This window comes from Pteropus alecto, unplaced genomic scaffold (genome assembly GCF_000325575.1).
Source record: "Pteropus alecto unplaced genomic scaffold, ASM32557v1 scaffold461, whole genome shotgun sequence".
Classification (NCBI taxonomy): Eukaryota; Metazoa; Chordata; class Mammalia; order Chiroptera; family Pteropodidae; genus Pteropus; species Pteropus alecto.
Window position 1 is genome coordinate 4,832,778 of NW_006431079.1, and position 23,616 is coordinate 4,856,393.

General features: G+C 36.5%; 1 protein-coding gene across 2 annotated transcripts in view; it reads left to right on the forward strand.

The window, feature by feature from the left end:
- SPON1 (spondin 1) overlaps positions 1 to 23,616 on the forward strand; it is a 229,932-nt gene that overhangs the window by 92,267 nt on the left and 114,049 nt on the right. For both annotated transcript variants that reach the window (XM_015596503.2, XM_015596502.2), the window contains exon 5: positions 3,350 to 3,472. In XM_015596503.2, the coding sequence (XP_015451989.1) occupies positions 3,350 to 3,472 (123 nt within the window). The remainder of the gene's footprint in view (positions 1 to 3,349; positions 3,473 to 23,616) is intronic.

Sequence of the window (23,616 nt, forward strand, 5' to 3'; positions counted from 1 at the left end):
CAACCCCATTCCTCCCCTGCCTCCACGAGATGATACCAGGTCCCGTGGATTGGAGTTGTAGGATCACATGTTTATAGGCCACTTTTTGGTCTGTACCTACAGTTGGCTAATTACAACTACTGGCATATGGTTTTGAAAGTTTGACTATCAGAGGACAGCCTTATTTCCCAGGTTTAAGGGTCCTTGGGAGACACTTCGCTGACACTCCCATGTATTGACAGCAATTATTAGGTAAACGTCACTTCCTAAAGCCTCAATCCTGATGTGTGAAAGCCTTGTCTAAGCTTTGACTATACTAAAATTCTGTAGATACAGTGTCAATAAAATGGCTTTGCAAATCTCTATTGGTTATCACTTCTGAAGCAGAGATATTATCAGAATAACTAAGCACACATCCGTATAAAAAGATCACTTTCTAATGGCAACCTTATGGACAAAAAAAAAAATGCCCTGGAGGACCTGGGCTGTTGGATCATTAGGTATATTTCTGGATGATCCCCAGAGACAGCAGACCCACGAGGAAAGTCATTATTAGCAAACAGATCACGTTAAGAAAGTCTTTAATTTATAAGCATAGAGCAAAGAGATTTTTTCTTTAATGTGTATGCCTATTTAATTATCTCTAGCTCTTTCATTAAGGTCTTTACATTCTTTGCTTCCTTGGCGAGTCGAATCAAATCTATCAAGAAAGGGGAGAGAGAAACGAGTATCTGTTATTTTTTCCAGTTGATATTGTTAATCCATAGGGGAAAAATTAAGAACTGCACAGATTTTTTAAAAAGCAATAGCAATTGTTATTTTTAAAAAGAAACATAAAACATTAAGTTACTTACAGTTAGGAACAAAGAAACATTAAATATTTAAAAAGATGACCTATAAGAAACATATGCAGCCACATGCTCACTTAATACCATGTCACAAACAAGGGAGAGAGACAAAGAGAGAGGAAAGATGAAGGGAACACACAGAAGAGAGGGAAGTGTGGGAGAGAAGGGAGAATGAGAAAAGGAATAAAAAAGGGGAAAGGAACGAAGAACAAAAGATGAGAGCTGAAAAGGAAGCCAATGGGTTGGGAGTAGAAACAGGGAGAGAAGGCAGCTCAGGAGATGCTACACGGCCTGAAGTGACCTGTCTTTGGCAGGCCCTGCAGTGGTTAGAAGAGGGTTAACGCTTGTTATCACTGCCCTTCGAAACCTTGTTCATTTTCAATTGGCTTTTCCTCAATGGGAAAAAGTATGTCTGTTTTTAGTTTCAAAGTTAGAAATTCATTTTTTAAATGAACGTTTATTTTCTTTTGGAAGTCCGAAAGTTTGACTATCAGAGGACAGCCTTATTTCTCAGGTTTAAGGGTCTTGAGTTCAAGAGAATACACTTATAATAAATAAGTGTCTTCTCTTATTTATTGGACATATCTTAAGTTTACTACCTTGGACATATCTTAAGTTTACTTGAACTCTTGGACATATCTTAAGTTTACTACCTACCCTTGAAAGCCCTTTTAATAAGGTAAAGCTACCGATTTGCCTTATTTTGGTTCCTTGAGAGATTTTTCCTGCCTCATTTGACAGTGCCTGGTAGTTAAAATTGAAACCCCAGCAGGTATCTCTTAGCTGTGAATCCCTTTTTCAAAACTAGTTTAGTCTTTTCACAACATAGTTGATCATAATAGAAATGTAAAATGCAAAAAAATCCTCAGGAGTTATTGATTTACACTACCTTTCCTGAAATGTATTCAACAAGGCTTGTCCTTTAACTATCAAAGTGATTCACACAGGAATCAGATCTGAGTTTCACGCACATAAGGCAGTGGGGAGCCTGCTCCTAAGCACAGACAATGCTCTGGCCTCTTCCAAAAAAGTAGCCACACAATGATTTCTATTTTGAGTGGTTTCAGACCTCTTCTTTGGGCCTCTTTAGAAATCCTAGGGCTATGTAGGGAGGTAATTTTTAAAAATGTACCATTCTTCATTTGAAAAAGCAAAAAGAGAAACAAAAAATTCTTTCATTGGTGTTTATGCAGACATATCCAACAGAAGGTCTTTTCTGGAGCATTACAGTGCAGAGATTAAGAGCATGGACTCTGGACTCAAAAAGACCTGAGCTTCTGCTCTGCCTGCACCACTCACTAACCCTGTGACCTTGGGCTGGTTGCCTAATCTACCTCAGTTTACTGATTTATAAAATGAGGTTAACTAAAGTACTTACCTCCTAGGATTGCTAGGACAATCCTAGCAATATATGCAAAGGGATAGGAACATACAAGAACTCTATACAATGTAGTCATTATTACAAAATCCCATACTTTTTTCTCCATCGTAGAGCCCAGAATTCACTTCTTCCACCCATCACTGATTTTGCATATTCAAACCAAATGAACCCATTGAATTCAATATGGAAGACTTGTAAAATGCTCTTCCTTACACTCAAAAGATTTTTATGCTCTTTGTCACTGCTCTTTATAGATAATATTTAAGAGTAAATATCCAACTTGAAAAAAAAAGAACATTTATGTTAAAACCGCTAGAGGAACCGAAGATAAAGCAGTTGAAGCAAGCTGGATCTGTAGTCATTGTTTTTGTCTTGCGAGAAGCAGAACAGACTACAAGCAACAATGTACAGTTAGGGATGTGGGCTTGACGATTGGAAATACTGAATTTATTCATGTAATCGCTCTTTCTCCACTTATCAGCTATTCACAGCTAAAAATGGAGGCAGAAAGGGAATCTTAAGTTTTTCCTGGCTCAGAAGTAAACCTGAACTTATGAACATATTCTCAAACCCCTACCCCTCCCAGTAAAGTCTCTGAAACGGTGATAAGAAGTAATGTGACTATATATGCATATCTTTTTAAAAAATAATTTTTGGCAGTTCTTTATTTTTTTCTCTTGTCTTTTTGTTCTCACTGCTCTCCTTTAAAGCTGCTTCTTCTGGTGCTGGCAGTTTGGCCTCAGAGGATATTTCTTAGAGAACACACACACATGCATATTCCTCTTAAAATTTGATGGAGAAACTCTTGTAGGAGGGGTGGGGAAAGAGACTCAGGCCCAGAATGGATAGCTGAGTGAATTTCATCCCTGTTTTTCCAAAATAGCCTTCATTCCAAATATTCTGCATGATTGGTCCCACAGGTCTTCTCGCCTTATTAGAGCACAAGCTCTGATTTGTATTTGCAGAATACAGTTACCATACTTAGAGATATACCAAATCTTTTATAGCCCAAGTACTGACCTGGTTCTAGGTGTTATTAATCAATGAAAACTTCGCCTCATCTTTTCCCAAACATTAAGGATAGGATGAGACCAAGACCCACATTTGCTTCTTAACTTGTTGCCTTTCCTGACTGTTTCAGATTCTACGTTTGATGGGGTGACTGACAAACCAATCTTAGACTGCTGCGCCTGTGGAACTGCCAAGTACAGACTCACATTTTATGGGAATTGGTCTGAGAAGACACACCCAAAGGATTATCCTCGTGAGTAGAGTAGCCGGCCACTTTATGGGTTGGGAAAAGTGCAGAGTTCTGTTTGGTTGTGATGTATACTAGCTGAAGTATGTTAGGTCTGCTCGCTCTTGCCAAATGATTCATGAAGTACCCATCCCCAGTAAGTGAATTCATTGAGATAGGCAGATATAATAGTGGTATATTTCTAGCTTCTTTGCACAGCATTGTTCTAAGTGTTTTCTTATCTGTGACTTACAAAAATATTCCTGATGTCATGCTGCTTATCTTCAGGTCAGACATTTGGTAACCTCAGTCCTCCTCAAATGGCTCTGTCCACAAGTTATACGAAAGACGTTTTTGTGCTAGAAATAGCTGGCAAAATGGACCTGCTCTTGACTCTACGGACCAAGGTCAACAAATATTCAACATCCTCAACCACAGCAGGCATTGGTAGTCAGGACACCCTTTGCCTACTTATTCCAGATACCGCCTTAGAATCCTTTATAACACCATGCTTCAGAAAGCCAATACCAATCCATGAGAGTTGTCAGGAGCCCCCCAAACTTGTTATAGTGGAGTAGATCCTTAATCAGGACCCTGCCAACTCCCTTTTATCATACAATTTTCTCAATAAATGCTTAGCATGTGCTGGGCACTGTGCTAAACTCTAGAGGTGTAATGAACAGAAAAAGACACAACTCATGGTCTCATGCAACTCAAGAGATTAGTGCAGAGACAGACACTAATCAAATAATCACACAAAAAGATGGCGAGATTTATAACTCTGAATAGTGGGCTTACTGTGCGTCAAGCATTTTTACACATCATGTCATATAATCCTCAAAATAATCTGTTTTTGAGGATGAGCTCAGTAGAGATCAGAGAGATGTCATGATTTGCCCATAGTCAAGTAGTGGATCCAAGATTCCAAAAGGAGTTTTCAGGCCACTTGCTCTGCCGTTCTTTTGGATTGCCTTTAAGACTCGGTGTTACCCATTCTTTCTAACTGTGGGTGGCAGGATGTCTGTGTGTGGCACTGAGCTTTTTCTGTAGATTGTTTTATTCTTGTTCATTTCATTTTAGAGTTGCCACAGTTGGGAAAGAACAGTGGGACTGGGAGAAAGAGATTAAAAGGAGGGATTTGAGTCAGCCTTCAAAGGAAAGAGGAGCAAAGGGTACATATTTGGGACGTTAAGAAGACTCAGTCCAGACTAGAACCTCTGTGGTCCCCAGACAGCCCACCCAGAGGGGACTCCAACATTTTTTGGCAGGTCAAGAGCCCTGTTGTTTAGTTTTACCCACATGTAATTAAAGCTTGGGGTCCTGGAAGCCTCTTACAAGTTCGTTCATTCTTCTGACTCTGGGATTCAGCTTGATCTGCTTCTGCTGGTATGGGAGACCTGCATAAACACATTTGGACTCTCTGCCTGGGGGGAAAACCATTTGGAACAAGTATAACGGGAAAAATTTCCTCCAGTGCCTCCCATCCTCTAACTCAGAAGAAATAAAATGTTAGGAGCCCATTATTCATCTTTTGTAATCCTAAGGAGTGTCTTGCTCTTTTCTGACACTGTTATTTCCCAGAAAAAAAAAAAAAATGGTGCAGACCATCGTTTCTGGGTCTTTGGGTCAAATCAAGAACAAATCAATACAGAATTTCTATATTGTTTGGAGTTTCTTAATAAATATAGCAGATATATGTTCCAGGTCCCCAGGGATGGTTCCATTGTCAGATGTCAGAGTGTCTTAATTTTTGGTTGGAAAAATTTGGTCACTGTGTACAGAAGATCATTTATCACACCATACTGTAATTATTTCTTCAGGAGTCTTTTTTCTCACCAGACAAAGTTCTTCAGGACAAAAGTCATGACATGCTCATTTTTTAATTCTGTGTGCCCAGAAGTGCCCTGTGCCTTCTCAAGTGCTGTGTACTGATTGTTGAACTCAGAGTGGCATTTGCTATGACTCGGAAGGCAGATTTCTGATGCACATCTAGTCAACATGGCCAATACTGAGCAGGGGAAGAGGGCCAGACTTCCTTGGAGGGAAAGGAGTGGACATGTATGCTTGGAACTGGAGCCAATTGGAAGGGCACAGAGAATGTCTGATCAGGACTTTTAAAATGTGATATTCTCAAAAATGATTTCTTCCAATCTTAGATCATAGGTGACTTTTCTTTTGCCTCTCCAGGGATGATTTTCTCTTGATAACCAACCCTTGCCATTTAGCTCAATTAAGCCATGATGCTTCCTGACAACAGTGCGAAATGATAAATGCAGAGTACACTTCTCTTTATTTCTTATCCAAAACATCACTTTCTCTGCAAGGATCTCCAAGCAGCAGTTCTCAAGCTTTTAACTTTCAAGGCCCCTTCTACATTCTTAAAAAGTATTGAGAACTCCAATATGCTTTTGTTTATGTGGATTGTGACTCAATATTCACTGTATCAAAAAGTAAAACAGAAATGTAAAAATATTACTTAATTAATTTTAAAAATTAACATATAATGAATTAGCAATAATAAACTCATTACATGTTAGCATAACATATTTTATGAAAATCACCATGGTGTCCAAAACAAATTTAGTGAAAAAGACGTTGTTATTTTACAGTTTTGCAAATCTCTTTAATATCTGGCTTAATAGAAAACACCTGGATTCTCATATTTGCCTCTGCATTCAACCTGCTGTGGGTTTTTTGTTTTTTTTTTAATTTTTGGTTGAAGTATGTGAAGAAGATTCTATCCCATACAAGTATGTAATTGGAAAAGAGGAAAGTATTTTAATAAGCTTTTTAGATAATTACAATAATCTTCTTTGATACTACACCCAAACTCTGCAAACGGTACAGTATAGTAGTCTCCCCTTATCTGAGGGGATATGTTCTAAGACTCCCACTGGATATCTAAAACAGCAGATAGTACTGAACTCTATATAGTCTATATGTTTTTCCTATACATATGTATTTATGATAAAGTTTAATGACTTTTCCATCTGAACTAAGCACATATCACACACTGTGGACACAGCTTTTGTAGTTTGAGGTGAGACAGCAAAACCAACATGAATTTCTTTGTTCACAATTTCACCAACAGAAGATTCACTCTTACAGTAGACCTTAGCAACCTCAGCATATAATTTTTATTCTTTCCTTATAAATTGAGAACTCTGGCCTTCTCACTTAAAAGAAGCACTTTATGCCTTCTCTTGGCATATCTGAATTGCCAGCATCACCACTCTTGCTTTTTGGGGACATTGTTAAGTAAAATAAGAGTTATTTGAACACTGTGATACTGCGACAGTAGATCTGAGAACTAAGACAGCTACTAACTGACTAAAGGCTGGTAGTGTGTACAGTGCAGACATGCTAGACAGAAGGATAATTCACTTCCAGGGCAAGAGAGAAGGAGATTTCATCACACTGCTCAGAACGGCATGCAATTTAACTTATGAATTGTTTATTTCTGGAATTTTTCATTTAATATTTCAGACTGTGGTTGACCTCAGGAAACTGAAATCATGGAGAGCAAAACCTCAGATTAGGGAGACTACTGTATTTTCTTAAAGATTAATTACAATGTAGAATATAAAACTGTATCAATGAACTTGGATTTAGTTACATTAAAATGCATTGCTTTACTTTGTACCTTGAATGGGTCTTTTATAAATGATTTTGTAACATCATACATCAGTCATTTGGAAAATATTGGTTTACTAAATTATACAGATAATTCAGATATTGAGATATCTTATTATGCAACATCAAAAATCACATTTATTAGTATCACTTCCAATTTCATTAGAAAAATGTTTTATTGGAAAGCTATAAAATTCATAGTGACAGATACATGTTTTCCAAAAATCTAAGTTTTGCCTGAAAGCTCAAATTTATCATTGGCAACAAATGCTATCAGCTGTTTTCCTTAAAGTGGCAGGTTCACTTCATTTTTGAGAAAATGTATGCCAGTTCTCAAGTCCGAATAACCATAATTTGTCTATCGTTTGTTTTTCAAGTAAAAATGATGTTTTATGAAAATGAAAGAGTCCAGTCCAGCTTGCACCTGAAACGATTGCATGAGTGCTTTTATTCAAGACAATCATAGTACTTCAGTATATAGCTAAAATGCTTTGTGCCTATTTCCCAATAATAAAAAGATGTGTACTCAAAGATAGAATGATTTAACATAATTAATATTTTTTATGGCTTCATCAAGGACATTCTTAAGTGAAACTAATTTTTGTTGTTGTTTACTGTGAGTTTCTGGCAGTGAGGAATACATTGACTACTAATATAGTTCAAGGCCATTGCCTTGATCTGCATAAGTGCCAGCAGTTTAACTCACCTTGCTTTTGCACTGTCAATGTTAATGTCGACACATTGCAAAAGGCAAATAATGTCTCAGTATTACTATGAAAATAGTTTTCACCTCACAGGGCCCCTGAAAGAGCCTCAGGGTCAGGAGGGGTCTGTAGACCACGCTTTGAGAACCTCTGTAATAAGATAAGATAGCAACCTAGGGCATTTGTCCTTCTGTTCTCTTTGGGTAACCCACCCTTGAGAATTCCCATTGGACTCTACATGGAGGATTGGGTAACACTCTCGAGCTTTCAGCCATCTCTTATGGTGGGACACATCTGCAGGTGGCTTTTCTCAACCATTGTACAAAATGGTTTGTTCCAAATGCGGTTTTGGGGTTCTCTCTCTTAGATAACGGAGCATTCTCTGCATCCATAATACACCATTCTCTTGGAGGGGCCAGGCGTGGTGAGATAAGGAAGACAGGATGATGGCCTAAATAACCTCTGATGTTCCCTCTCTCTCTCCCTACTGGCCATCTGGAAATAGTGAGATTCTTTTAAAACACTCCCAACTGAGTAATTTCTAAAAATCCATTTTAAGGCTGGATCATGCAAGTTTTACCTCCTAATTTTATAAGTGGGAAAAAAAAAACTGAAGTACAAAGAAGTTAAGGGCTCAGATCACATAGCCAGAGAGTGTCAGAATCAAAATCAAAGCTCAGATCTCTTGATTCATTTTTGCCCTTCTCTGGGAGCTATCATGAGGCAGTTTTCTCTCTTCTGCAGTAAAATTAAATATCTTATACACAAAGCATCTTTTAATAAGGCCCTGCTGTACCACCATGGACTCAATGGACTGATACCAGATTCTGAACAGCTTTGCCCCACTGCACAAAGACCTGCTCTGTGGAGATCCAAACTTAGAAGTGAGAAAGAGGTCTGGATTCGCCAAGCCTGAACAGAGTTCCAAAACTTTGGGGTATTAGCAGTACAAGCCCCCCATCCCCAGCCCCAGTGTTTATCCTCAGCACTGTGACTCTGTAGTGCCCAGCAGTGGTCCTGGAGCATGTGTTCTTTACACGATGACTGGGCAGTGTTACTATATAGGGATGTCCTAGGGGTTGTAGACATGCCCAGTCTTTGCCAGGGCATTGGGAGTTGCCTAACAGATGCTGAGTCTCTTTACTCTCTTGTTCTGAACACAGTTTCTGGGTTTTTGACAAATGCTTCTACCCTAAGAGACTCTGTAATCTCCCTTGACAATAGAAACTGCATAATTCCCCCCATTTTTGATATAGGTTTAAAACCATTTAACAAATGCATATTGTCAAAAAGAACATTTTTTCCAGGAGCCAATGATTTTTCACATTTGAGAGCACATTGCTTCAAATATAAACAGAGCCACTGGGAAATGTACTCTACAGAATCAAAGTTAATTTTATAATGAAATTCAGCCATTTTTTTCATTGGGTCACTTAATTAAAAAACTTATTAATTATTAAATCCAATCACTTGAAAGACTACCACTCACACACTTGAGAGCTACTTTCGTTTCTTTGTATATTCATCCCTAGACAGAGTTTCTACATCACATTTGAATTCATTGTGTTCTACTTTTGGCATTGGATTTTATTTCCATGGTCACGATTTATTACACTAGCTTGCTCTTAACCGCTTACCTAACTGTTCTTTTATTGAACATTTAGGTGATGTCAGGTCTTTTGCTAGCATAAAAAAGCACTGCAATAACAAAACTTTGTCCATAAAGTATTCCTCCACCTTCCTACTTCCTTTGAATTATTTCCCTGAAATAATTTCCCAAGAGAAAGACTACTGGATCAAAGGATATGGGCTTTGGGGGGGCTTTTGAGGGGTTTTTTTGCCAGATTCTTCTCCAAAACATATGTATCAATTCACCGTGTTACCAAGAATGAATAAATACATCTGTTTCTCTCAGCCTCCTCAGCATTCATTTTAACTTTTTTGTTTGGATCTTGTCAAGTAATGGTTATAAAAATTAAAAATCTTATCGTTTTAAACTGACATTGGTTGGATTACTAACACACTGGAATCTTTTTACATGTTTATTGGCCTTTGCCTTTTAAACCACTAGGGTGTTGGTAGGAATCAAGTCTAACTGCTCATTATCTCTCTAGAGCCTAGCTCATTGTCTGGCACAATGAAAGCCTCTCAATAAGCAGTGTTGAATGAATGAATGAATGAATGAATGAGAAGTAGTTATAAAATGAGCAAGGAGAGAGTAAAGGGAGATGAGCAATGAAAAGCCACTGAAGAGATTAGGGCAGCAGAGAGATAGGAACTTATGTGGCTACTGAGTGGAGAACACATTGAATGGAACTGGTAATATATGGGAAGATGGGTTAGGAGAATATCAAAGTGATGGCGATAGGTTGGTCTAAGGCAGTGGCCTTGGTGATGGAGAGAATAGATAGGTTCGAGATCTTTTAGAGGTAAGTTCAGTCATTCATTGGATGTGGAGGAATGAGAGAGAGAAGCATCAAAGCTGACAAGCCAGATTTCCGGCTTGGAAATGGAGACACTCTTCCTTTTAAAATAGTCTTCAATATTACTCTCTTTCTATTTTTATAAATGATTGTGAAATAATTGTATCAAGTTTTATAAAGGGTCCTATCAGAATTTTAAGTGAAATTGCATTAAGTCCTCAGTTACTTTGGGAAGAATTGGTAGCTCTATAATATTTAGCTTGCTCCGTTTCTTCCCATTCATGAATAAGACTACTCATGGGTTTCCTTAGGATAGTGGATTGCCCAGGACAGTAATGAGCCACATATGGGCCATAGGCTTCTTCTCTTGATCTAACTTAAGAAACAAAATTAAACATTCAACCGACAATAATCACACTCCTTTCCACCATCACTGGGAACTTCCTCCCCAAGCTGAGTAATCATGCCCATCAGAGCCTCCTAGCTGTGCCACCACCAGGCTGAGTCACAAACAGAGCATGTCACCAGGAAACAGAATTTGGCACCAAGCACCTGTGTCACGATATACCATTTCAGTAGAAGAAGGGACAAAAAAGAAAGGATTAGCTTCTTCCCCCTTTTCCTCCTCCCTTCCCTCCACCTTTCTCAGAGGTCTTAGGGAGACAACTCACTGTGTAATGGAGTAGAGAAGGGAAGTCAGTAATCTGGTTTTCCAGTTAAACTTGGCAGGTTGAACACATAAGTTAATCTGTGATCTTTCCTCAGATCCCATAAAGGTAACATTAGATGAATAAAAACGATATAAAACCACAGAGACAAGAAAAGAGGAAAGAAGGCTACACCACAAAAGAGATATCACCCAAGTCTGGGGAGATGGGAAACAGAGGAGCAAGTGGCAACTATTTTAGCAGAGTGGGGCAGGTGAGTCCTAGAACCTGCATAGAGGGCAGTGCTTAAGAACTAAGCCAATTCATTTTACGAACACAGGAATCGCCTCAGGAACTAAAAGAAGGTCAAGTGCTTAGCATGATGAATGAAAAAGACATATAATCTTGAAGTTTTCGAATAATGGGCATAGGGACAACCCTAACTGCATCCAGAAAAACAGGTCGCAAACAAAGGATCCAGAACTGAGTGGCAACAGACCTCGTTCAAGCAACACAAATGTACAAAACAACGGAGCAATGTCAAGCTCCAAATCCATGGCCATAAATTCTCAAGGGAAACCATTTTTATTCAGCCCAGTGTTCAGGCAAAGACAGAGAAACTTTCTTTTTGAATCACTTTTTCATTGAAAATTTGTCCCTCCAAGGGCCCTGCCTTCCTGCTTTCTCTAACCCTGCCATGCCCTTATAAATTGTTCCTTCAACAGACTCTCCTCTCTTGCCTCATTGATTACGTCATTTGTTTCCTGTGGCACCCTGACTGATATGGCCACGTTTCCAGAACTTGATTCTTAGACTTTGTATATGTATTACCTTAGTAAAATAAAAAAGCTAAATTAATAAATGCAACAAAGTCAGTTATAACTGTAGGATTTCACCTACATCCCCACTATACTACTACCTTCTTTGACTTACTCAGAATCTCCTCTTTCCCCACCACTCGAATGCTGCTTCCCTCCCATTGCTCCTAGGGCCTAGAGACATCCAAATGGGACTGTGTTTTTCTGGGTCTGTAGGTAAACTCAGATGCCAATTTGGTTCCCATTTCTATGACCTCTAATTCCCTTCTCCCTTTACCAGCACTGGGTTCTCATCCCACCCAAAACATATTTAACGCAGCAATGTTATAAGTAGACACTTCTATGCTTGCACGTTAAGTGATTTCTGAAACTTTAGGTAAGAGAATACCCTTTACTAATGGGGAGTGAATTTGCACAGATCATGCTTCTTGGTGTAAACATATGTGCAATTTCTGTAAACACTGAGACTTGAACAAATTTTAATTTTTCCTAAAGGAATCCCTTTCCCCCTTGAAAGCTTTGAAGCTTCTTTCTTGTTTACCCTTCATAAAGTTAATTCCTAGGATTATTTTATATTTTTGTTATTATTATCAATAATATTTCCAATATTTATCATTTTTTTCTGCCAGGTTACACTTAATATACTAGAATGCTATTGATCTTTTATTCACTTTTATTGTAAATACGTGCTTCTATTTCTGGTAGTTTAATCTAAAATTCCTTGGATTACATAAATAATCACTCATAATTTGCCCACAAAAAGCAACACGTTTTTTGTCTTTCCCCCACCCTCGCCCCCAACAACTATTCTATGATTTCTATGGTCTCCTTGTTCACTGGTAAGAATCACCAGTACAATGTCAATTAATAATGGCAAAAATGGGTAGCTTTGTTTGGCTCCTTTTTGTATTTAAAATGTCTTTAATATCTCTTAAGTACAATGTTGACTTTTGGCCTTAAACAGATATTCATATAGATGTCTACTTTTAAGTTTTTAATAGGTGTTGGACTTTTCAAATGTCATTTTAGCACATATAATTGTGATTTAATCTCTTTTTGTGGAATATTATAATTAATAGTTTTCAATTTGCTAGACTATTCTTCCAATCTGTGGTGAAGCTAACTTGATCACGGTGTGTTTTTACCTTTAGTGAACATGCATAATTATTCTTCCACTATTATGTACTATTTGCAATGCATTATGTTGATTTTTCCATGCATATTCTCAATAACCCTTGCCTTAGCCCCATAGATGAGTACTGTGTTTCCTATTTACAGAAGAGGAAATTGAGTCCCAGGAAGATTAGCAATTAGACAGAGTTCATAGAACCAATGTATGGTGGAGCCAGGCTTTGAATCCAGGTCTGTCTGACCCTAGAGCTCTTTTGTTATGGCTCTCCTTTAAAGTGGTAGTCTATCAGTATTGTTTTTAAATTCTTCACAAGTGTATGCAAGAGTGAAATAGATCTAAAGTTTCTGATTTTTAAATCTGCTCTTTATCTTACTTTAGTTTCAAGATCACATTACTTTTGAGGACTTAATTGGTTAGTTACTGTCTACCCTTCTGTATTGGTCATTGATACTTTGAAAGAATTAGCCACAAACACCGAATTTTTCCTCTGTCCTCACCTCCAAGTTCTCTTTCAATTTCTTCTTCAGTTATTGGTGTACTCAGGCTCTTTCTTTTGTGTTAGTTTTAGAATTTATTTTTTCCTTAAAAAAATAATCCATTTTTTCAGATATTCATAGTTCATAGGAGACGACTATAGAGTACAAAAGGATAATTCTCTCTTATTTCCTGACTAAATCTACCTGTGTTGGCTTTATCTAATGAATACTTTGTTAGCTTAGTAAATAATGCTATTGTTATCTCTTTTCTAATTTATATGTATATCTGGTTTTATATATACTGTTCTCTCATTTCTTTTGGATTGCCTTTTTGTTCTTTTGCTAAATTTTTATATTGTTTAGTTAATATTGTTTACTTATGCTAATTTCCCCATTTTTAAAAAATATTAATAATAACTACACTTAAGGCTATGTGTGAATTTTCTTCTTAGTAGATCCCTGAGCCCCCTCCTAGAACTTTTAATATGTAGTTCTCATTTTTATAGTTTTCTTAATCAAGTTCTTTTGTACTTTATCTTCTTGACATACTCGTTAATTAACAGAGTATTTTTAAATTTCCAAGTTGTCAGGGATTTTCGTTTATTTTTTTGTTCTTAATTTTGTTTATTTCATTTTGGCAAGACAGTATGTAATAGATAATTTCTAATTTTTTGTATTAACGGTGTTTTGGGGTTTTTTAAATAACCTTGTATATGTTTACTTTAGAAAGCCTTTTTTCTTATTCTACCTCAGGTGCTGTGGAATAGGTTACCTACTTCATGGCACACGAGCATCAGTGGTCCACACAAGGCCCCTCTAGCTTTGTTTGTTTTTTTTGTTTCATTCCATTTATCCCACATATATTATGATTACTGTCATATTATAATTTTTTCTTCTATCTTATTTTATATTTTCTTATTATAATTTCTTTTTCTTTCATTTTTAAAACTATTTCTCCAGCAGGTTTAAATGTTATTTGATTCATTGTTTGTTGTTATTCTTATGGTGGTTGTCTTTAATTTAAGACACATATTTATGTTTATTTATTTCTGTTGATTTCATAAACATTTTAAGATTTACATCTTCCCTGAACAAAACAAGAATACTAGCATGCTCTCAGATTCCTTTTGGTCTCTACCATCCTCTACCCAAATACGCACTTTATATGATTATTTTCTAGTATTTTATTTCTCTATTGTTATGGATATTATCTTTTTCTTTTCTGAACTTTAGAGAATAGGTAGCAGACATCATGCCTGGTCTTTTACCCTTAAGTACTTCAGTCATGTATTTCCCAAGAACAAGGACATTCTTTTACAAATCACAGTACACTTATCATTAACATCAATAAAATACTATTATCTAATCTATGTACCTTGTTCAAATTACATTAATTGTACCTCTAATGTTCTCTATAGCAATACTATATGATGTCAGTATAATGCAAGCCACAAATATGAGCTGTTCTAGTAGCCAGGTTAAAAAGGTAAAAAGAAGCAAGTAAAATTAATTTTAATAATTAATTTTATTTAAGCCAATATATGCAAATATTATCATTTCTACATGTAATTAATATGAGAATTTATTATGATGATATTTTACATTATTTTTTTCAAATTAAAACACAGTATGTATTTTACAATTATGGAACATCTCAATTTTGAATGGCCACATTTCATTTACTCAATAGCCGTGTATGGCTAATGGCCACTATATTGCACAACACAGCTCTGTAGCAAATTAAAAATAATGCTCAGGATTCAATCCAGGATCATACACTGCATTTGCTTGTCAAGTCTCTTTAGCCTCCTTTAATTTGGAGCAGTTCCTTTGTCTTTCTTGACTTTCGTGACAGTGACATTTTTGAAGAGTACCAGGTAGTTTTTTTGCAGATTATCTCTTAGTTTGGGATCGTCTGATGTTTCCTCATGATTAAATTCAGGTTCTGCATCTTTGGCAGGGATACCACAGCCATTATGAATATCTGTTTAACACCCAATTTACATTTGGTTCTTTTTCTTTACTTCCTATTCTTGCTTCATATAACTAATATCTTCCCTTTGAGGATATATATGTGCTTAGGTTAAATTTTTGGTCCATCTGTTGAAATAAAGCCTCTTCATGTTCAGTTTGTTTTCTGTTTTACTAGTTGTACCCCCTCGATATCTAGTAATTGTAGCAGGTGGTCTTATGTTTCTCTGGTGATATAACTTTAGGCCTGGTAGTGTGTGATGGGAAAGGACCAAATCCTGGGTGGTATTTCTTCTGATGTATTCCAAGGAAGTAAAAATGATGAGGCCAGGGAAGAGAAGACAAGCATTACATCACTCTCTCAGCTCCCCCATTGGCTTCCATTCTCCTGGTGCCTTCTCCAGTCAGATTCATCCCAACACTCTTAGAACAAAGCAGGAATAGGAAGAGGTGATCGCCTTAGGTTCTAATCCCCAGCCCTGTGAGTTTGGAGAGGGAAGGGGTAGAAATGAGTAGATTCAATAGTGCCCTGGCTTCCTTCATCTTTTTTTTATCTGAAGAAGAGCTTTTTGCTGCCCTGAGGTTCCTCTGGATAGGGAGGGGAATGCAGCTAGCCTGGTGCTGCAGACATTTGGGTTGCAGAACAAGCAATGTCTTTCATTTGGCAATGCCAGAGATGAGAAATAGGAGAACTCCAGTACTCCTCTGAAATCCATCCTCTCTGCACAGGGTTAGAGGAAAGAGGAGGAATCATCAGTCCTCCTCTATCTATCCTTTTCTCTTTGGTCAGGTGCCTTCCACCCCATCCTAAACCTCCAGTCAGGACAGCCTTTGATTTCCCCTTTATTTTAGTGTTATTATTAGTTCCATGGATCTGTAACTCTCTCAGTTTCTGAAGTTTCCCAGGGTTAAATGTAGAGGAGTGAAGAGGGTATGCTAATTCACTATCTCATCAGGAACCAAGCAATAACTTTTCAGGATTTTTTGTTGTTTCTGTTCAATCCATTTAATTCTTGACAATATCCATCATTACCGCTATATTATGGTAAGTTTAATCATGTTTTTCAGGCTCTCTATTATTTTACCATTTTCTTTTTGATTTTTCATATTCTGATAGTGAAATGTTAACATCTTGATTTAAAATTGTGTATTTATAATTTCTCATTGGTTTTTAACAGTGATTGTCTTTCATTTGTTGCTATGTTCTTTGGGCCCTATAGATGTAAAATCACTTTGTTCTCATTATTCACTCTGACTTTTATCATCAAACAATTAACATAATTAGCTCCATTTAAAAATTTTTGCCTTAAATTCAGCCACGTCTGACATCACAATCTCCTTTTTCTTCTTTTTAATTTTTTTATCTTTTTAGTGTTTTTTGTTTTTTTTTTTTCTTATTTTTAGACTTTCTAGACATTTTAAAGATTTCTCAGTAAATTATTGCATTAATCCAATTGGAAGCTTTTTTGTTTTCTTTTTTTTTCTTTTCTTTTATTTTGCTTCCCACGTGATTGTTTAAGCTTACAATTATTTTAACCTTAGTCCTATTTATTTGTTTTGCCATTCTCAGTTTTTTTTACCTCTTAATTTTTATAGTTAATTTGTTTTTGTTTTACTAAATTTTCTTGGATATTATATAGGCAATGGTTTTTGTTTTTTGTTTTTTGGTTGTTTTTTTATTTTGGTTGTGCTTAATTTTATTCCTTTTGACAATAATCTTTTTAATTCAATTAACTGTCAATTTAAAATAAACAACAAAGAATTATTTCTTTTTTATCAATACATTCATCCCTTATTTGAATAGTATCTTTTAATTCACTTTTATGGAAACCTTTGCTGGTTTTGTTTTTCTCAAATCTTTTCTTATTTTCATTCTCCATTGATTTAACTTACTACTCAATTTATTTATTTTAATCTACTTTTAACAATTCTCCAACTCCTATCATAAATAATTTTTATTTTTCTTACTTATCTCTTCAATAGATACTTAGTAATTCAGGATTTCTTACTATTTTTAATAGCATCATTTTTTTCAGGTTTGTCTTTAAGGATCAGATTTATTTTTGAAGTAAACTTTGAAGTCAGTGGTTGTCCATTAGTGGGTGATTAAATTTATTAGCATTGAAAGTCTGTGAAAGTCTTTTCATTTGGAGAAAAACCTAAATTATATAGCCTTTTACTCTGACTACTTTGTACCTGGTTTTTCATTACGATGAAAAAAAACGTAGTTCAAATTCACTTATGAGTTATATTCCTTTACGCAACACCTGTAGCCAAGCTCCTTACAGATGCTTTCTTTTTTTCTTGTAGTTAAAATAAAATATTTGATTATGAGTTATTTTAAATGGAAACTTAAGTAAGGATTTATTTATACTTTCAGCTATTTTATTAGTGGTGACATTTTTCTTCTAGTGCATCTTTTTTTAATCTTTGATTTTGTTGTTGTTGTTCTTTCTTGTTTGCTTTATTAGTCCACAAATCTATCCATAGCATTTATTGTGTGTAGGCAATGTGATCAGTTTATTCTTGTTTATTCCTTCTCTTTCTTTAGGAACTCTTATCTCTCCCAGAGCATTTCATTCTCCAGATCCATCTTCTTTTGCATCTTTTTTGTATCTCTTTTCATGTTCTGCATATTTTTCCCAAGTTCATTTTCTCTTTCTCTGTTTAGTTTCCTATAGCATCTAATTCTACATTTTACCTACATTATCATTGTTTACTCCTTCTCACTCCTTTCTCCTATCATGAGGTCTTCTGAAATTAGTATAATGTCTTTCTCCCACATTTAAAAAAATAGATTGCACCTATTCTCTAAATTCTGGTTTTAGCCTCATTTTATTTCATTGTTTACAGATTTTGCACACACCCCCAACCCACCCTGCACCAGGTTCTTAATCCATGTTTCTTCTCTCATACAGCCAAAACATTTTTAATAATTCAAAAATCACTCTTTTCCCCTATTACTCATGTTGACATAAGAAACATTCAAGCCTATAGAGAATTTTTATAAGAGTTTATCTGAGCCAAACTGATAACATATGCTGGGGAGCGAGATCTCAAATGCTCCTGGAGAATAACCGTTTTGCAGCTTCTTGTATGCATTTGAAATTAAGGAGGAAAAGTAAGGAAGATTACATGGAGGTGGGAGAAAACAAGCCGGGGATTGGATTACAGGATAGTTAACAAGATTATGTGCTCACTTGAGGGTGGTTATTTCGAAGATGTGTTAACCTAGATGCATAGGAACAATAGGCAGAGCTTACTTAAGGCAAAGATAAACCTTTTATCTAAAAAGTTATATGCCTGGGACTGCTACACACAATGACCTGCCCAGTTAAGAATTTATGATTAGATCGCCCTCTGAGGTTACTTTCCATAGAACCCCTTTTTTCAACCACACTTATTTTTCCTGGATTTTCTTGTGATGATTTTGACTGCTACTTCTGAAACCTTTATTTCAGACCATCTTATTGGCATTTAAATAGAACTTGAAATTAAAAGGTTCACAGCTCCTCATTCTGTCTTCTCAAAAATCCACAAACTATATTTCTTGAGCATATTTTTTCTTAAATAAGACATGCTTGTATTGGATTGACCATCAGAATTATATAAAGTAATACTTTTCTTACATCTATCGAGGTGAAGTCCCATTACCACTGATAGGTGTAAGCTAATTTATTGATAACTTGCCATTTTCTCCTGCTGGTTGGTAATTTAAATAGGACATGGTTTCTGCATCTCATTCATGGAGCTTAAATAGTCACCTGTTTTGAACTGATTTGAGGAGGAAAAAAGATTGAATTCATTGGCAGGTCATGGATCAGTTTTTATGTAAGGTCTAATGCTACCAGTTTCCCTGGCAAAATGGATGTGATTAACACTGAAGTATGAGACCAACCCATGCATTTTCGTTTAGTATTTCCATCGAACCTGTTTGCCAGTTCCTATGTTGTGATTCCAAGAAATTCAGGCTTTAATAATAAAGACTTCAATTTCCCTTCACATGAAAATATTTTAAACTCCAAAAAGCTTTATGAAATCATAAGAGAGAGAATATACAAAGTCCATTAAACAACAGCATTATGTATGGTTACCCAGGAATTTGCACACAAAACTCTGCTAAAGCTAACGGCATTTATGTACTTAAGTTTTCCAAACAACGAGTTGAAAAATATACCCTCAAGAATTGTTTATGCCAAGACAGCCCAACTATTTATAATCACAAGTGGAGTTTCTGCAAAGGTCTGTGCCAAGCACTACAGTCCTGGCAAACATCCCTCCCAATTTGCAAGAACTCTACTGTTTTGGGCTCGAAGTGAAGCATGAGTACAAAGAAATACTTTCAGCTATTTCCTAGCCTCAGTTAAATTCAGAGTGAAAGAACATATAAGACAAAGGGTGTAGGAAATCACAGCGCAGGCAGCCCTGCCTTATATTTAGTGAAAAGGATTAGTATGGGTGACCCTGCAGTAAAGCTCAATGCCTGTGATTAGAGAGTAGGATAGTTGTAATCCCTTTATTCTACCACTGAGTTGATTGATTAAATTGAAAGTTATAAGTCAAATGCCCCAAAAGCATCTAAGGACTTTTCTGAGTCTGTGCATAGTCTTATGATCCTAATGACCTTCCATTGGAATATAAAATGTGTACTACCTGCATGGAACACATGAAGAAAGGCTTGAGCGGAAGCTAAACTTTTCACAACCACCACCAAGAGTTTAATTAAACTCTCTCTAACATAATAAGCTTGGTTCAATTTAAAAGGAAAATGTACCATGTTTTCCCCACACATGGAGCTTCACAGGGTCTTGCAGCTCAAGTGGAAAGAATAGAAAGCAGAAGGCTTTCTCTTTACATCTGGCTCCTCAAAATGGGCTAAGAGGCTTTCTTGGAGGGTTTTGCTGGCTGGGACAGTTAGTGTTTACAGATGTGAGTGGCTTTCAGTCATTGAATGCAAATTGCATTTTCTTTGTTGTGCATACCCTGGGAAAACCAAGAGGAAGAAGAGGAATAATGTTCCTTCATCTGCCCACCCACACTGAAATTCAAGCACAGTTTTTTTCAGGTTTATTGGGTCCCTAAGCAACCTTTGAAGAGAGCTGTACATCTGTCCGGCTGTTTCTACTGCAGCAAATGTATTCATTTGGCTTTGCTTTTCAAGGTTCTGGTTCCATCTTTGTTCCATTGACTAAATTTTTAGGTAAATATTTCTTGCCTACAGACCTGAGTGGCTGCCCAGCTCCAAGGCTAATTCTGCCTCCCTCTTAAATTTTGATCTATATTCTGAAGGCGAGCTCATTAGAAAGAAAAAAAAAAAAGAAGAAAGAAGAAAGAGAGAGAGAAAGAAAGATGGCTAGCTTTTAGTGTGGAAACTGAAAGCCAGAAAAATAAGCTAAAGCAGAAGGTGGGAGAAAGCAGGTTCTTGCTGGAATACTGAATCTCAACACCAAATATCAGAAAAATGTGGGAGCTGAAGGAACATTTCTGAGGTAAGAGAAAGTATAATCCAGGTTTTTTCTTGCCCCAAGAAAGAGAGGCCAGTAGTCAGCATTATGCTAAAAGGTAGCATATACTGCATACAATCTGAACCGCCATGGACTGGGAAGTCAGATTCAACCTGGAGTCTTGTATCCGAGACTTAGGAAAATTGCCATACATTTCTGTGCCTCAGTTTCCTCATTTGTAAGCAGGGATAATCAAAGCATCTGCCTCATAGAGCTGTTTTGAAGATGGCCTGGGTTCAAAGCTAAGCTCCTCTATTTATTAATCCCAGGAAAGACTCCAACTAACCTCTCTAAGCTCTCAAAATCTACATTATTGGGTTATTGTAGAGTTAGATGAGTTAATATTCTTACAACCCTTAAAACAGGCTTGGCAGATAGTGAGAGATCACAGTGTTAGTCATTGTTATTTTAAAATGAGATAATGCATAAATGGTTTTTAGTTCAGTACCAGATGCACAGAAAGTGCTGTGTTAGCTGTGGCTGTAATGTACTTATTTCTAGCTGCATCATTATATCCACCCAAATTCTCAATCTTTAAATAAAAATTTAACTCTGATCTCAAGTCGGTATCTTGGACAAATTCTCTAATCTTATTAGCTTCTATCATTTAGTGAGAATTTCCTGATGTTCCAACCTGGCTCCTGAATTTCCTCCATGTCTCAAATGGAGAGAGGCTGAGTTCCAGGTATATTTTATCATCCTTAGCTTAACAAATACCACTGAAATCGAATGGCCCCTAATTTAAAATTAAAGGACACATTACAAAAGTTCTCATACTGCAGAAGGTCTAACCAGCAATGGAGAAATAGAGTTTGCATTTGTGATTTTTTTTTCCCTCTCAGAAAGCAATTTAATAACAAATCCAACATACTTTCACAATCAGCCAGCCAAACACATGGAACTAGTCAGCTAATTTTAATTACAAGTTAGTGTTTACTGACTTGTATTTTTGTAAATAAGCTAAGGGAAGTAAACAGAGTTTGAGATTTATGTGTTCTGTGATTTCTGTTGGCCAAGATTAGTTTTACTTGGTTTCTCTCCTCTCTTCCTCTCTGCCTTGCTCCCCACCAAAAACACACATAAGTAATTTTTAGATGGGATTTGCCTAAAAGTGGTTGTTGCTTACTAGGGCCTAAGCAACAACCAACTAGAGAAGAAGCAAAGCTAGGATGAAATAAGGAAACTGATCTAAATATTGAGCTTAGTCCTAGGTGCAGCCCCTGTCTCCTTTCACCAAACTAGGTCTTGCTCAGCCTTCCTAATGCAACCTAAACTGTCCCTTCTTTAAAGAGATCTTCCCTGACAGCCCATACCAGACTGGGTCCAGTTCTCAAGCCCCTTTATAACCTTTTGTCCTTTTCTAATCCATTTATTATTTACTGTGACTTCTATAGGTACCCCTAGGGTTATGTTCCTCAAGATAGCCATATAATTTAAAGCTTATAGAATTCAGTGTTAATCCTAAAAGGTGATTAAGACTGCTTTTCAAGCCAGCTATGAAGTGGTACATCTGTGCACCAATAACATAAGCACAGCTTAAAATTCACTCGGTCACCAGCTTTGAAATTATGATTCTTGACAATCCTTTTTAATTTGGGGGAGGGGTAATTTACATTGTTTTATATTTTGTGCAGAGAGGCCTTAATATTTTTATATCTCTTTTTATATGTCTTTATTAATATCTTTATATATTTCTATACTCTGTGATTCACATCCGCATAAAATGAGGCTGCTCTGTAATTATTTGTTTAATTAAATTAGCTGTCTTCCCTAAAGGATAACTTCCAGGAACTGTCATGCTGCCCATTTTTCATTGCAGTACCCCAGTGCCCAGCAAAATGCTTGGCACATGGTAGACACTTAAGAAACCTGGGAGGGGCTGAGGAAGATAGAAACTGACATCTGAGAATCTAAAAACAGGAACAATTTTCTTTTCTCTATGGGAAGGAAGGACTGTCAAGTCTTTCATCTCAAAGGCAGAAGAAAGAGTTATCTCTACCTCTGGGCTCCATTAGCATTCTGCCCACCCTACCCCTTGGCACAGATCCTTCTTGGCAAAAATTATTTATCAGTCCGTCACCTGCACTAGACTATTAGTTCTCTGAGGGCAGGGGCCATGTCTTTTTTATGACTTTATCACTATCTCCCAACCTATGCAAAACAGAGTAGACACTTATGAATATCAGATGGATGAAAAGACAGACGAATGAACTGGGCTCCTGGGGTCCACTCCACCTCTTATAATGATATCAAGGAAATATCACATAGAACGGAATCTAAACCATCTCTAAAATCTACCTTAAATGCATTCTGCTTCCTTTAATCCGGAAAAAAATCTTTCATGTTATCTTCACCTTGGTGCATGCAATTATAATTAGCATCTTCGAGGTACTACATATATTAGAAATAACGTTGGACAAACTTTCTTATGATCTTTTTCCTTACCCTCTATTTCCTGTGTCTTCTTTGCTTTCCTCCCACATTCTATAATAGTTTTATGGGAGACCCCAGAGAAAGTCATTGAAATTGGCTGGGACCATCATTGGATCCCCAGCTCCATCCAGCACAGGATCTAATATAAAGTTAGTGTTCAATACATGTTATTCAATGCGCTTACTGCAAAAAGTCTTCTCTGTTTTTAAGAAAATATTTTAACTACTTAAAACAATCTTAGGAAGGGGGAAAGTATATGTTCTAAAAATCTAAATTAGGTTACTAAGAATCGTACACACAAAACTCTGCTGAAGCTAACAGCATGTATGTGCTTAAGTTTTACAAACAATGAATTGAAAATATACCCTGAAGAATTGTTTATGCCAAATAAGGCCGGCTATTCGTGATCATGACTAGAATTGTTTCATGT